Source organism: Miscanthus floridulus, chromosome 19, assembly GCF_019320115.1.
Source record: "Miscanthus floridulus cultivar M001 chromosome 19, ASM1932011v1, whole genome shotgun sequence".
Classification (NCBI taxonomy): domain Eukaryota; kingdom Viridiplantae; phylum Streptophyta; class Magnoliopsida; order Poales; family Poaceae; genus Miscanthus; species Miscanthus floridulus.
Genome location: NC_089598.1, coordinates 43806004 through 43821626, shown reverse-complemented (window position 1 = coordinate 43821626; position 15623 = coordinate 43806004). Strand labels below are relative to the sequence as shown.

At 41.8% G+C, this 15623-nt stretch overlaps 1 protein-coding gene across 2 annotated transcripts; it reads right to left on the bottom strand.

Annotated features, from left to right (window-relative positions):
• On the bottom strand, window positions 1-12727 carry LOC136527049 (autophagy-related protein 2-like). 2 transcript variants are annotated; one of them, XR_010776667.1, is made up of 14 exons: window positions 12355-12727; window positions 10346-11364; window positions 8647-8795; window positions 7559-7812; window positions 4414-7452; window positions 4212-4324; window positions 3226-3418; window positions 2633-2746; window positions 2436-2543; window positions 2091-2223; window positions 1733-1935; window positions 1283-1479; window positions 489-679; window positions 1-396 (listed from the first exon to the last, which is right to left on the bottom strand). XR_010776667.1 is itself a non-coding variant. In XM_066519660.1 (13 exons), exons 1-13 carry the CDS (start codon window positions 12538-12540, stop codon window positions 619-621), a joined length of 5769 nt encoding a protein of 1922 aa, XP_066375757.1. In that variant the 5' UTR covers window positions 12541-12727; the 3' UTR covers window positions 1-618. The 2 variants fall into 2 exon arrangements, 1 of the variants encoding a protein (XP_066375757.1); XM_066519660.1 differs by having other exon boundaries at window positions 1-679.
• Window positions 12728-15623: the final 2896 nt, after the last annotated feature.

Here is a 15623-nt window from a genome sequence, read left to right as displayed (position 1 = left end):
TTGGCATGCGCAATAGTAATACTAATGCACCATATTTTTTTTTCTTATGAAAGTGACAAATGACACCAGCAACAGCTCAAAACATTGATGATAATATTTACACTTGCAAATCGTGAGAACTTATTGTCAGCGGACCAGAGGTGCGCGCACACACACAACCAAAGCAAAAGAGAGATATATATTTACATCCGCACAACTCACAGAGCAACCACATTATGTACACCGGGAACAGTCATGCAAGCCCTAGGGTATCTTCCTAAACTAAGCGAAGAGGGATTACAAAACTTCCTCGTGCCTGCGTGGTGGAAAAGATGAGTGGTAATTAAACCCTTACGTGTTAATTTACATAGTGTAAGGCTTTGATGCCACATATAATCTGTCCTACGATCTGTACACCTGTGCAGATGGATCAAAACGTCTGTAAGAACACATCAGATAATGCTGATTTTCAAAAGCATTAAAGTTCTGCAATAGCGAATCTCGCTTACACTGTACAAGTCTGCACCTCACCACTGGACGAGACTGGCACAGGAGCTCCTAAACCAGTTGTTTCAGAGAGATGGTGTAAGGCACGCCAAAGAATGAACTGACCACCCCAACTCATCTTCTCAATGACGTCTATGCTTGAGAGGGTCCCTGGTATTTGTACATGGATTCTTTCTTGTGCTCAGGATCAAGGCTGCAAATGTGTAAAAAAAAATTTTGCTAACACAAATTAGCAGCAAAGACATGATTCCTTTCACTAAGTGAAGGCACAATTGATCCTTCAAAAATATGTTTCTCGGCTAGCCAGATTACGACAAAAAAACATCAAAATTACTCCACTTCGTTGAATTAGTGACTAAGAAGTCCGACTGCTGACTTTATTATTTTCTGCTGCTGGATTATTTAACAGACTAAAAGTAGAATATCAAGTTTATATAAAAGGGCGTACCCAGTGCAGAGAGCTCCCGCTCTGTGCGGAGTCTGGGAAGGGTGTCAGTGGCAAGCCTTACCCTCGCCTGTGCAATGTGAGGAGACCGCGACTCGAACCCGGGACCTTCCGGTCACAGGCGGTAAGACTCTACCGCTTGCACCAGGCCCGCCCTTCAGAATATCAAGTTTATATGACCTGGAAAAATAATTTCTTGTGTGGTGTTTAAAATCTCCGCTGACAGATCCAAACTCTTTGGTACTCACTAATTATGTGGATAAAACTCTATCGATGATATAAGGGGGCATAGTGTACAAATAACAACAGCACAAATACTTAAGAATGAGTTGAGAATGTGCAAAAACTGACCTGTTCCTTAGCCCAAGAAGTGCATAATGTAAAGCACGAGCAGATGCCGAGACTGGAGCTACTGCAGCAGCTGGTGCTCCACAGATTGCAGTAGCCAGAACTGATCTGACACCAGCCCCTCGGTTATAAACTTTAATAGGATTGCCAATGAGAGCAGAGGCAGTCCTTCCAAACCCATCAGTTAAACTTTCATATGCCTGCAAAATTTTAACTAATGTTAATAACACTAAAGCACTACATGAAAGGTGTTGGTAGTTGTTAGGCCATTAGGCCTCAGGGATGTTCAACGTTCAGACTTCAGTCATTGGGAATATATTTCAAACTTTAGTTCCAAATCATAAATTATAGTTCTAAGTGACGCAAAGAGTTAAAAGCAGTCCCAAACAAGAACAGCGATGTAAGTAATTATCAAAGATCCAAATTGTTATGCAAGGCAGAGGAACTCCGTACCTGTTTCATTCCTTCTTGTGCATTTTCAGGTTGGTTAGCTCTAATGTTGTGTTTTGTTCGTTTTGCTTCACATGAGGCTAAAGGTGGTGGAACAGTTGTAAGGGCGTGTTCTGTCTTCACAAGCATATCATGAGCTCCTGCAGCCAAATGGACTCCAAGTCCTACTGCTTCAATGGTAACACTTCTAATAAAAGCAACTGCGCCTGTCAAATAAGAAATGAATCTCTGTCATTGTTAGTGGTAATGGAGGATGGTGTCACCATCAAGCAGTTCATAGTACCACTGCATAATCACAATTCCAGCAGAAATGCTAGCTGACATAATTTGTATATTTTCTACACTATATATCTATATTTACCTCTTTGCACTCCCTTGAGCAATTTCCGATCCTTCTTGTAGCTTTTGATGGGCAAAGAGACCAACTTTCTGGTCCCTGAACCAACAGCAACTAGTGATCTTATTGGAGGAAGCCCTTTTAGCAATTTGTGCACCTAGACAACAGATACTTCAGTTCAGACTACAGGGGGATTTATTCATAAATCAAGTGGAGATTTAGTATTTTCTCTGTATTTGCACAAGAAAAACTAAATATTATCTCTATTTCTTGTAGACTTTTTCTGCTATCGAGTTTTTACATGTTCCGTGTTACTCATGCAAAAGCATACATATCTGAGAGTACAGGTGCACAAGGGGAGATGAGGACCTGATTTTTAGAAATGTCTTCCAACCATTCCGCAGCTACTGTATCACCTATGCTGTTCCATCCGTAAACACCCATTGCAGAAACATGCTTAAGCTTCAAATCAATTCCCTGTGCAAGAAATCTCATATCAGGGTTATTATACATAATCATCAGAAAGTTTCTTTGCTACTAAATGTGTTTCTTTCACTACAGTTTACCTTCCATGGAAGAATGTTGAGAAGTTCTGCGTAATTTCCCTTGCCTAGTGCAATCGGGTCAAACTGACGGGGTATATAATTAATGTGCAGAACAAGGGGCTTTACATCAAATTTCTGGCATCAGAGAGGAAAAAACAGATCACAATGTTATATACTGAAGACAAATAGCCCTGAGGCTTACAATGAAATGATATGTGATTGATGTTTGTCACATGAAGCAAACAAAATTAGCGCTTGCTTGGCCTTTTGTGACAACATGATTGTGTGCTAGTGTTACACTCAGGTTTCAGTTCATTGAGTGCAAACTAATAATAATAATATAATAATAACAATAACAATAATATTATTATTATTATATTATTATTAAAAGCAGGGCGTTTCTTCCATATCTTCCACCTAATGACAGGTGGGCCCAAGCTGCTCATGCGCCTCACATGGCCAACCAGAACTCCATCAACACTGCTAGATTTTAAGATCATCTAATGGCCTAGATTAATTCAAAGAGCCCATAACAAATAAGACAAAATCCGACGATTGTGTTTGTAGTTCACTGAGCCGTCTGTTAAAGTAAGTGATGATGAACATGGAAATACCTGAAAGAAAGGAAGTAATGCCTCATCCACAACTGTATTGCTTCCATTGCTTGTGCTCTTCACATCATCAGTCTCATTTTCGCAATGCAAATGAGGATCATTGTTACATGAATCATTCGTGAAGAAATTGATTAGGAAGTTAAGTTGCTCTTGATCAAGATGCAATTGTAGAGGCAAAATCTCGAGATGGAGCCTGCAAAAATTAGGATAGTGCAACAGAAGAGAATCAATTGTAATTGTAATATCAAGAGAGCACAAAAGTGAGAGAGTATTTCATATTGTTTCTATGAAGAGCTCTCTTAAATAAGAGCACTGAAAACATGCTTGTAGGATGGTGGTAAGTTCTCCAGTTGTGAGGCTACGAATCAGGGCTCGAACCCTTGTAATTATATGGGTTAAGACCCGGCTTGTGGCAACAATGCACCTGTACAGATGAGAGCCGGCTTTTGGGTGGCTTTTGTCGACCTTTCAAGCAATGTCTTTTCAGATGTCTCTCCTTTTTTTCTCCCTTTTTAAGCTACAACATACTTTTTAGACTAAGCAATAAAAGGGGTCCCCCAAAGGCTCCCTACACCCTCCAATGCCTATGCCTTCCCTCCCTCTTGCCTAACCCTTTGCCATGACAGACCAAGTAGCATCAATGTCACCTGGTAGTGGGTACAAATGCCTTATGCCTCAAACTCCAGTGGGACACATTTATAGAGCCTCTGATGCGTAGGCTCTACCATTTATGTTTACTCACTTATTCAAAAACATAAATTAGCAAGTGCATCCTGCCTTATTCCATAACTGATCTGCAGCCACTACATAGGTTTTTCAACTACAATCTAACCAAAGAATGTTTTACTATAGGTATGAATGGCATAAATAATCTTTTGAATCAATTGAGTATGGCAAAACTCAGTATGGATTAACAGAAACAAGCTAAGGGTCTTTTTTTCATCATATGAATCCAATCTTATGTCGAAATGTAATACTTCATTTACCTGTAGTCTTCCAAAGGTGCCTGTGGCTCAGGCCTCACAGACTCCAGTTCTAACCTGAATGCACTGGAGCAAGACTCTCTTGGGTAATCCTTTGAGTTGTAACATCCTAGAACCTTTTTAAAAGGATGAGAATGATTACAAATCATTAGCCATGGAACTAAAGCTAGTTTGTAAATATAATAACTTGGTAATATAGAAATACCAGTTTCCACGGAGCATAGATACTTTGATCACAAAGAGTTAAGTCCTCAGCAGCTATGGATAGCTTAGATATAGAAACATCCCCATTTGGATACATGTCAACTTGGATACTGAGCCCTCTCAAGGTAAATTCCAGTGAAGAGCTCCTATCTCTTCCATCTGTGCATGTTAAGCTAGTTGAATCTTTCTGAGGTAATAACCAGTCATCTCCAGCATACATCCGCCACTTTACATCTATATCATGAATATGAACCTTTCCTTTCAGATTATCAGGATTCAAACTGCAAACAGAAGCCACTTCATGTTGAAGTACTTGCTCTACTTGCTTGTTTTTCTTTTTCAAAACATGATTCTCAACTATTGTTAAGGGAACATTGTTATACCATCCAGCATCTTCACTTTCCAGGGTTCTACGAGAATTGTCACCAGATGTACATTTATGCTCTTCATCACATAGAGTTGATAATGATTGATGAAATTCAGGCATATAATATGAATCAATGATTTGATCAGGACAGGTATTCTGTTCTAGTGATGTTTGAGTAACATTGCCTTCTGGAGTAGATCTAAGAAATTCATGTGAAGTGGCTGCATTCAGCTCAAATCCATCATCCGTCTCACTGCTACTAAATAAGTGATGGCAATTGCTCTCCCAAAAATTGTTGTCCAAGCAGTCCTCTGTGTAAAAAGCATTCTCAATAATATCATCAAGCAATCCATCTGACTGGTAATCCCCAGAATCCGCCGAAATCTCCAAACTGCTCTCAGACTTGTCTGATGCATCAGCAGCCATATTTTGCCTGTTTGCCTGCTGAACACTATTCCACCTAGACTGTAGATGATCTAAAGCATCCTGCATATCTGGACCATATAGCTGCTGGAGTTGGGATCCCAAACCAATAAGACCATAAATTGTGTCATGACATGTACCAATATCAAATTGGGAATCAGATATTTCAAGCTTCCAAAAGGAAGAATCTAATCTTAGAGAAGCTTCAACGAATGTATTCTGGGCAACCTTAATATAACCTGACTGACGAAGGTAATCTACACCATAACTACAAGTGACATTTGTTGAGCCAGATGATTGAGAAATGAGGACCCCAAGATCACGTAACTGGATATCAAAATCAGTAGCTGCAGAGGCTGATGCAGATTTATTATGGAGTTTAAATGATGATGCAGCTAAAAGGCATGAGAAAAACTTGCGGTCTGCTGCTCCAGCACTGAGAGTGGAATTTTTAAAATGAGGTTCATAGCTAACAGCAACATCAGCCAACTCGAGAAATAAAGATGACGAATAAGGTTCACCAGATTGATAGCTATTTACTGTGTTACTATCATCTGACTTTTCAGTTCTATCTGAACCTGAACTGAACAGCAGGCATATCGCATTGATCCAATCCATACGGCCACCAGGTGCTACAATTGTACCAGAACGAACATCAACAGAAGTGTAGTTCTCTTTTAGCTTTGGGTTCCTGATGTGGGTCACAGAACAGCCAGCAGTGCCAATAGACAGCACATTAGTACTTTCACCATCACCCCGCCTGCAGGCAGAGTCCTTGCAAGCCACTATAAGAAAATCTTTACTTTCTCCAGGGTCTTTATCATTCTTAGCACTAACAGAACCCCAAAGCTCACCTTCAGCATGATTCACCCAAAGAAAACTAGCATTGTTGAGGCCTCCAACATTTGAACAGGAGAAAAGAGAAAATTTTGAAACTTTCAACTTAAGAGAGTTCCAGGATCCTTTTAGTTCTGCCTGTAATAAAGGACCAACTTCCACTGTTTCATTCAATTCAGTGCAAATTTCCAAGATACTGCATTCAAAAAGGACAGATGTTTGAATGCAGATATCATTGATCAGAACAGATTGGTCCTTGGAATTTCCAGAAATGCTTGTTTGTTCATTTGATATCCCCTCAATGACATGATCTAGCAGCTTATTTAGTAACTCACAATCCTTTTTACTAAGTTGTACTGAGACACAAGAAAGTTGAACATGAAATAAGAGCTCACTGTTCTTAAGGAGCTCCTGGCGCATACTAGATCCTGTCTCTGCAAGATCATGTGTTGAAGAAGGGGAAATGCCAGCCCATTTGCTGTTCTGTTTTTTAGTAATCTTTTCATCATGCAGCTTTGGCAAACTCCAAGCATTGTTCAAAATCTCAGGGCCAGTTACAGGATACATTCTCCTGATCAGTGTGATGCCAGAGTCATTATAACTGGCTCCAGTAACAGAAAGAATCTTCATTGTAGAGAAAGTTCTACCAACCAATACATTATTGACTGGCTTAACCAAATATACATCTATGTTCCCTAGAGCCAAATGGATTGAGGTACACGGCTTGCTAAGATGAACCTCATTTTGCATTTCATTTTGGGGGTGTGATGCAGTTCCTACCATGTTCAGACATGAAGTGTGGTCAATCACCAGGAACTTATCCAGGACAGATGGGTGGCTCAAATCCCATGAAAACTCAGATGGAAAGCACAGGACGATTCTTGCCGGTGATAGGGATATCTGAACTTTTAGACTTCCACTTGAGGACATGTTTGTGCTGGTAGTCAATCTGCTTCCTTTTTCGTCACCATGTTTTTGAATTTTATGCTCTCCATGTGACAAATCAGACTCAACTTTACTTACAAAACTCAGTAGCATGTATATTGTATGGAAGTGCACCCATAAAAGCAAAGGCGCCAAACAGATCGACATAGAAGTTGAGCTTACTAAATTGCCATCTTGATCTTTGGTACTGACATCATAATAGAATGTGCACTCGCCAAAAGTTTTTAGCAATTCAACTCTAGTCAATTCACTTGAACTGTTGCCACAAAATTCATAGGTTTCCACCGAGTGATCTCCAGCAGCAAACAGGCACCGAGGGAGGGAAGCTTGAACTCCTTGCCGCAAGTTATTGTTCAAGAAGTGGTTACCAAGGTTTGAATCATCTGAATTATTGTTTCCGGCGAGGTAGTATTCATCAATCTTAATTTGGGCAATTGATGCCTTGAACCTTACATTTTTTGGATAAGTCTGCAGATATCAACAAGAAAAAATATTAAACACCAAGCTTGGTGAAACTAAAATGATGCATGAACTAAGAATAGCACTGCTGTACCAGTACAGACAAAATGAATACCTGTAGATCAAGGTGAATGTTCTCACACTTGGCTTTGAGATGATGCATATTTAAGCTGGAAGCTGTAGCAGGAGATATAATTGATTTCTCAAAATGCTCAGAGGAAAGGCAGCTCGAAAACATTTCAGAATTTCTCATATCATCCACTGCACTGACAGGAACACTGGAATTTTCGATATCTGTGTCATCACTGAACAAAAGAAGAACAGATACCTCGGTGATGGAGGCTCGTAGGGTCCTCTTGACAACTGGTTCTGTTACCAAATGAAAAGTAAAATAAGTATAGTCATATATATGGATGATCTGATCATTTCAGTGGCAGAAGTAAAATACTACAACCACATGGTTCCACGATTGAAATAAATGCAATGGTTTTGTTCATGCCTGTGGTACTAACAGATGGCCATGATAGTGTCAGTAAGCTATTATTCATAAGTCACTTCTGTTGCTATTCATAATAAAGAAGTGTGATCAACATCATAATGGGCGAACTTAGAACATGGTATATGAGCTTTTGATGAAACACAGTGTTTTTTGCATGAATTGAGAACTGCGTCCAATGTTCAGGGTGTTTTTTCAGTACATTATCAACTAGTTTACTCTGTTAGTTAAAATCTGTTTTCCAATTTATAATACTAATAATATGAAAAGAAAAAAACAACGTTTTTTAACAATACCATCAATTGAATCAGAGGTCCAGACCATGTTCCATCATCGATATACTTAGGTGCTAACAGTCTGATACATATTCCAGTCACATAAAAAAAGTTGCCCTTTTGGGACACAAGCAGTAAATGAACTTTAAGCTTGACCAACAATATCTCGATGAATGTTTATAGTTTAGCATGTACAGATTCAGCTTGACAAATACTTTCATGATAGCTGTGTTTTGGAGACTGTCCATGTAAAGGATGCCACTTTTTTTCCTACGAAAAACAATCCATTTAACATGGATAGTTTCAAGAGTCAAAGAAAATGGCAGATGAAGAAGCCACATTATTTCATTCATAACCAAAACCAAGAAGAGTGGAAGGTATGGCATAACCATTAGTAAACTGAAAGTAATGCACCAAAGTTGGAATGAATACCTTTAGGAACTTGATCAGATCCAGAAGCTAAAGTGGATGCAAAACTTATGGCATTGAACACTGAACACGTCCAGTCCCATATACCACTGTTTCCTAAACTTGACTGGGAGTTCCTCAATTCCTCAAAACATTCAAAGAACTGATCAATGCTGTCAGAAATAACAAGGGGTTAGTAATTAGAACAGCCCAAAAACAACTTCTTTTAAAAAACTAGCATGCTTCCCACAACAATATAAATAAATGAAACTTAGAAAACAGCAAGGGTCAGCCTTAAGCCCGTATCTCTTTGCTTTGGTAATGGATGAGGTTACCAGGAATATACAAGGGGATATCCCTTGGTGTATGTTGTTCGCTGACGATGTAGTGTTAGTGGACGAAAGCCAGGCGGGAGTAAATAGGAAACTAGAGTTATGGCGGCAGACCCTTGAGTCTAAAGGTTTTAGATTGAGCAGAACTAAAACCGAATACATGAGATGCGACTTTGGCGGAGTTACACAGGAGGAGGGATATGTGAGTTTGGAAGGTCAAATAGTGCCTAAGAAGGATACCTTTCGGTATCTGGGATCGATGCTACAGAGGGATGGAGATATTGATGCGGACGTTAACCATAGAATCAAAGCAGGGTGGATCAAGTGGCGACAAGCTTCTGGCATTCTGTGACAAGAGGGTACCACAAAAGCTAAAAGGCAAGTTTTATAGAATGGCAATTAGACCAGCTATGTTGTATGGAGTAGAATGTTGGCCTACAAAGATTCGACATGTTCAACAACTGAGTGTTGCAGAAATGCGTATGTTGCGATGGATTTGTGGTCACACAAGAATGGACCGAGTTCGGAACGATGATATACGTGATCGCCTAGGGGTAGCACCAATTGAAGAAAAGCTTGTCCAACATCGGTTGAGGTGGTTTGGCCATGTCCAAAGGGGACCTCCAGAGGCACCAGTGCATTTTGGAGTCCTAAGCCAAGCTAATAATATGAGGAGAGGTAGAGGAAGACCGAAATTGACATGGGGGGAGACAATAAAAAGATATTTGAAAGCTTGGGATATACCTAGAGATCTATGTTTGAATAGGAGTGCTTGGAAATCAGCTATTGAAGTGCCTGAATCGTGATTTGGGGCTCTTGGTGAGTTTCAACTCTAGCCTACCCCAACTTGCTTGGGACTGAAAGGCTATGTTGTTGTTGTTGTTAGAAAACAGCAAGAAACTCTTATGGAAGAATTACTTAAGTGCCAAAGCAAAGGGAAATTTATGCTAAAGCCAAAGAAGAGAGAAAACTAGTGCATTTGACCACTAAAACTCCTGGCTATATATCAAAGGTGCAGAAAAATACTCAAGCAAATAATGTCAATGGCCCTCTGCAAGTTGCCCTGTTTTTTAAATTATAAATACAGGACTTCAAAGGAATGCAGTAAAGAACAATTCGAGAAAGAAGATAGCAATAAGTGGGTTCTGTGGCGGCCACAAATGAGAAGAAATGAAAAAAAAGGTGTTTACTGTTGACAGTTGGAAAGCATGCACAGACCAATGGACTAATTTTGAAGACCTTATTATTGCTGGTCTAATATTCACAAAATATAGAAACAGGCGCAAATTGTGGTATAGCAACATTGACAATAATATGGCAAAATCAATTTCAAGGTGCACTATGAGAGTTAATTAGAATTTCAAGGAATGAAATGTAGGGCAGAAACAAACCTTTCGTCACAATCTGAATCAGGGTCGCCTAGATCCTTACGGGCAACAGGCTCCATCCAGTCTGTTATCACGTGTGCCCTTGTAAGGAAAGAATCCTGAATTTTATCCTGCTTGCTTTGAGAAAATGTGCTCTGTGCCAAGTATTCACTGGTGGCTATCACAGAATCTAAACCTGGTTTCAAAGAGCTTGAAGCAGGTGGACAGAAGGCAGAGCTGGAAGAACTAATAGAGATATCTGCAATATTATGAACACAACTCTGTTCATCTACTGGCTTTCTTTGGAGAGAATCCCATACATTCATGATCCACCGGATGCTGCTGAATTGTAACCGTAATTCTAATGAATCAACTGACACGTCTGCATCAATTTTCTCAAAGTTCAAGCACCCCTTATTCCATGGAATGCTTAAGTTAAGCTTCCCTGAGAAGCCACCAATGGGACCGGTGAAGACTGCAGTAGTACTATGACGTGCTGAAATGTCAGCTATTCCTCTAACTGGATCATTTTGAAGCAGTGCGTCGACATCATCCATCTTCAAAAACTCAATGACCGCCTCATGGAAAGTTAAAAAGTTGTCCAGTTTAAATAGACCAAGTTGGGTTCCAAATTCCACCTCTTTAATTCGGAAAACTAGAGATCGACTAGTTTCTGGGACTCCACTATTCAAACTGATTTGAGGATCAAATACGACATAGACATTCTTTAACTTGATATTAAAGCTTGTCAGAAACCATTTGACGGCACTGGCAATTCTCTTTACACCTTCATCCACATCTCGAGATACAGAAGTGGAACACTGATTGCTATCGGATTCATTTCTTTGAGTCTTGACTAATGTCTGCGTGTCACTAGTACTACCCGAGACAGAGCATTCAGTATGCACATCATCAACTTCACTTGCAACAGATGGAGCAAGCACAAGCTCCAATTCTTCAACAACAATCTCGCAGCTAGCAGCGAATCTAACTAGCAGGGATTTTATCGATCCTTCTTTCAGTGTAATAGGGGATCCTGATAACTGAAATAATACAGAAAATTAACTGATGATTTCACTTTAAGACAGGAAGCAAACAATTTAAATTCTGCAGGTTCCACAACTTTTTTTTGGGGCATTCGAATAAGCGATGATTGTGGTATGCTAAGTACCACAATGAATAAAATTAGAAGAAAAATAGTGAACAAAGAGTATTGAAGCTACAAAGAACAGCAAGTAAAATCGTAGACTAACTGGCCACATGATACTTTCTGCTAAATTGAATTTAACCATAGTTTAAAAGGCGGTTAGGCGTCCAGGCGAGTGCTTCCCAGGCGAGCTGGGTACGCCTGGACGCCTAGGTGTCGCCTAGGCGACGCCTTGAAAACTATGAATTTAACACTAGCCACCCTTAGCATTTCGGTGTGTACACGCTTTACATTGTAATGTATTTCAATTTAGGATGCTTCCTATGAATGAACTGCAACAAAGGTGCATAGCCTCTTCTCCTGCCCCCAAGATCAGATTTTGCAGCTATTCCATAAACTTTTAGGTACAAACTGAACTAATAAGAACCTACTGAAGTATACAATAGAATAACAGATTGAGATTAACCAAAATTGACACAGACATCAATCAAAAAAAATTCTACAGCTCCACTTCTTTACCCCACCAATCTTCAGCTCCAGCACAAAAAAAAGCCAAAACCCCTGCCTCAATACCAACTAGAACTTGCGCCACAAAACAGTGGCCAATCACGATCAGAATTTAAAATGAAACAACTAAACCCACCCAGCAATCAAATCAATTATTATTCCTAACTTGAGTCCCAAGTTGTTAACTTCCCCACGCCACAATCCGATCATCCAGAAAACAGGCGAGCGGCAGTCGGCGATGGAACCATCACAAAACCTAACCTCCCTCTGCGCCTAATCGGAAGCGGACTGCGACGGCTCCAATACACATGGGAGGGAGAACAAGACGCCGGAACCGCGAGAGCAGGCGGGGGAGGGCGCGGAAGAAAAAAAAAAGCACCTTACGGTTGATGAACTCAGCGTTGAGGGCGAGGTCGTTGAGCTGCAGCGTGCCGCGGCCAAGCTGGATGTCGAACTGGTCGAGGTCGAGGTCGCCGAGGATCAGATCCCCAAGCCGCTTCTTGAGCAGCGACTTGCAGACGCGCTTCAGCAGCGTGTCGAGACGGAGGCCGTCCAAGAACCCCATCGCTTCCCCTTCCGCGGCGGCGACGGCGTCGGCGGTCAGAGAGGACGAGGCTCGCCGGCGACGGAAGCGATAGTTGCTTGGTTCGAACCGCTACAGGCGGGTTCAATACTCTTTTTTTTTTTTTTTGTCTGTCTTGTCCAACGACGAGATCAGGAGACAGGCTTTTTGCAGTCTCCAGAATTGAGAATAGTTAGATTTGGATATCTAAAATGGGTTTTCTCTGTTATGTCGAAGATTTAGGTTCCGCGACAGATCTCGAGGCAGCCTAACAAATCGCCTTTTTCGTATTAGACCCTGCGGACAGGGGCAGAGTTATCGCTACTTCCGTCGGCCACCCTGGGAAACCGCGCATTTATGCGCGCGCAAAGGAAGCCTGTGCCACTGTCCAATGGGACCAGCCAAGTCGGATTCCAATCGGGCTAGAACTGGACTCCGTTTTGATGATGGCGGGTGGGCACGGCGCGGCGCGGCTCTCTTCCCGTCCCGCCCAAGTTCGTGCCGGTGCCGATCCTCCCCGTCGCGGTCCACTGATGGGTCGAGGAGACGAGACGCGGGTTAAGGTTACGGAGGTGGAAGAGATATTTTTGACTGAATATTGGCCCCACCACTAACGGACCTATATAACGGTGTAAATGTTACCATCCATGTCTACTGTCCCAAACTCCCAATCCCACAAGCCAAACAAAAGAACAAGTCCTATCCACGTAATCAAATATGAGATGGAACCATCTCAAAACGCACATTTAATAACCAGTTTTAGATTAGCGGTTACATGTTGGCTACAGACTGCGGCCCTGTTCGCTTGAACTTATCGACCGTATCGTTTCAGCGAAATAACAATGTTTTTCTCTCACAGTAAATACATACTTATCATTATTGTCTATCATTAGGCTTAAAATATAGTAAGCTCTCTCACAATTAAGAAGGGATATGATACATGCTTCATTTATCTTATCATATAAAAGAAGGGATACACGTCGTTTACTTCTGCATGACTCGCAGTAACTCAAGGCCAAAATACCGCAAGTTCATATTTACTTTGATGTTGGCTTGTATTTTCTTTTGTTATAAAAATGTAATGTTTTCTCTTATTCGCATCATCAAATGGCTATTTTTAATATAATAACATTGTGTTCTTCTTTAAATAATAAATACTACTAGGAGGTACTCCCTCCGCTCCTTAAAAAATGTAATTCTAAAACAGTGTGTATATTAAGTTTGATTAATTATTACAAAAAGTATAAACATTTATAACATCAAATAAATATTATTAGATTAATTACAAAATTTAAATTGATTTAGAGCTATAAATGTGAATATCTAGTCTAGTTTAGTACACCTAAAAAATTACTACTCCCTCCGGTTCTCTAAAGCAAGTCGTTTTGAGGTTGTCTTAAGTCAAACATTTTAAACTTTGACTACAAATAAGTTTTTTTAGGTTGAGTTTGAAAATATAAAAGTGATGTAAGTAGATTCATCTCGAAATGTAGTTTCATAAAAGTATATATTGACTATATTTTATAAATATTTTATAGCAAAAAGTTACAGTCAAAGTCGTTTCTTAAAGACCGTGTCGATGTCCAAAACGACTTGTTTTATAGAACCGGAGGGAGTACTGTCCTCGTCGTGTGCTAGCCAATCCCCTCGCTCCCTACGTCAAACGTAAATGGCCTCGTTCCTCGTCTACGGAATCCGTATCGTTTGCGCGTCTGGGCCAATCGACCGAACGGAAGTGGAGTTCAGAGGGTCAGCCATGCATGCAATTGTCCAAGTTCTTTTCACGTACGTACTGGTGGTGTCCAAGTTCTTTTCACGTACGTACTGCTCGGATAACATGTCACCGTTCGAGTTCCCCCCTGAAAAAACTCGTATCGACCCACTATGGCATTGCCTCCACCTCGAGTTCGATCCTCCCGCTCACCAATCCCTCAAAATCGTGATTATTCGTGACCACGACGAAGTGCACCTGCAGCAGGGCCGCCGTGGGAGGCACGAACAAGACGTTGTTGATGGACGTCGCGAACTGAGACCTGTTCGGGCCCTGGCAGGTCCCGTTGAAGGCGCATGCATGCGTGCGTGCCGAGCCCCACGGCGGGAACAAAATTCGGTGCAGCCCGGATGCAAAGCGCATCCGGTGCCCACCCTTCCGCCCGGTCGACGCGTGGAGGCGGAGAGAAATCTGACGGTCGCGCATCTAGAAGCTCCTAGCGGCTCCAAACGGCTCGCTTGCCTGGCTCCTCGCGCATCTGCATGCATGGCTCGGCAGCGCGGCTGCATGCATCGCGAGGCAGGGAATTGGAATAGGCGCGGCCGAGGGTTTGGGTTCTGGCAACTCACTGCCGCCGCCGCCTATTCCAATCTGGGCCGCCGTCGCCGCCTCCTCCATCTGGCCCGGCGCGCCACCTCCTCCATCTGGCCGGCGGACCAGCGCCGTCGAGGCTCGAACACGTCGTCGCCGCCGCCTCCTCCTCCTCAATCTGGCCAGGCGCGCCACCTCCTCCATCTGGCCGGCAGACGTCGCCGTCGAGGTTCGAACACGCCGACTCATTAGGGTTAAAAAATATTCATCTTTGCAATCATCAGCGTTGTGCAATTCATCTTTTGCAATCTTTACACGAGCTACTGAATCGCCTGCAGAGTACCTAAAGCACTGATCGCACCACCGGAGACAGTTCCGTGAAGCACCACCGGCAGAACTCCATCTGCCCGTGGTCGTCTGAGGCTCTGAGCTCTTGGGAGCGGAAGGCTTCTTCTCAGATGGATTCTTCTGCATCGACTCTTCTCCTGGCCGATCCTTCTTGTACGTCTCAAAGAACTCCCTGTTCTCCTTCTCCAGCTCCTTCCAAACTATCAACGTAAAGAAGAAATAAATCAACAAAGCTCATGATACAGGCTCACAGCAGGCAACCTCAGATGCGCATGAGGATGATGCAACATGGAGTCGACATAGAGCAGCCATCACAGGTAGGGTCATCGCATCTTCATTTATACGATAATGCAGAAACATCGCATGCTACTCATCTATTTTGGTACGATCATGCATAACATGACTGAATAATTAATCATCTCATTTTACAACAGGT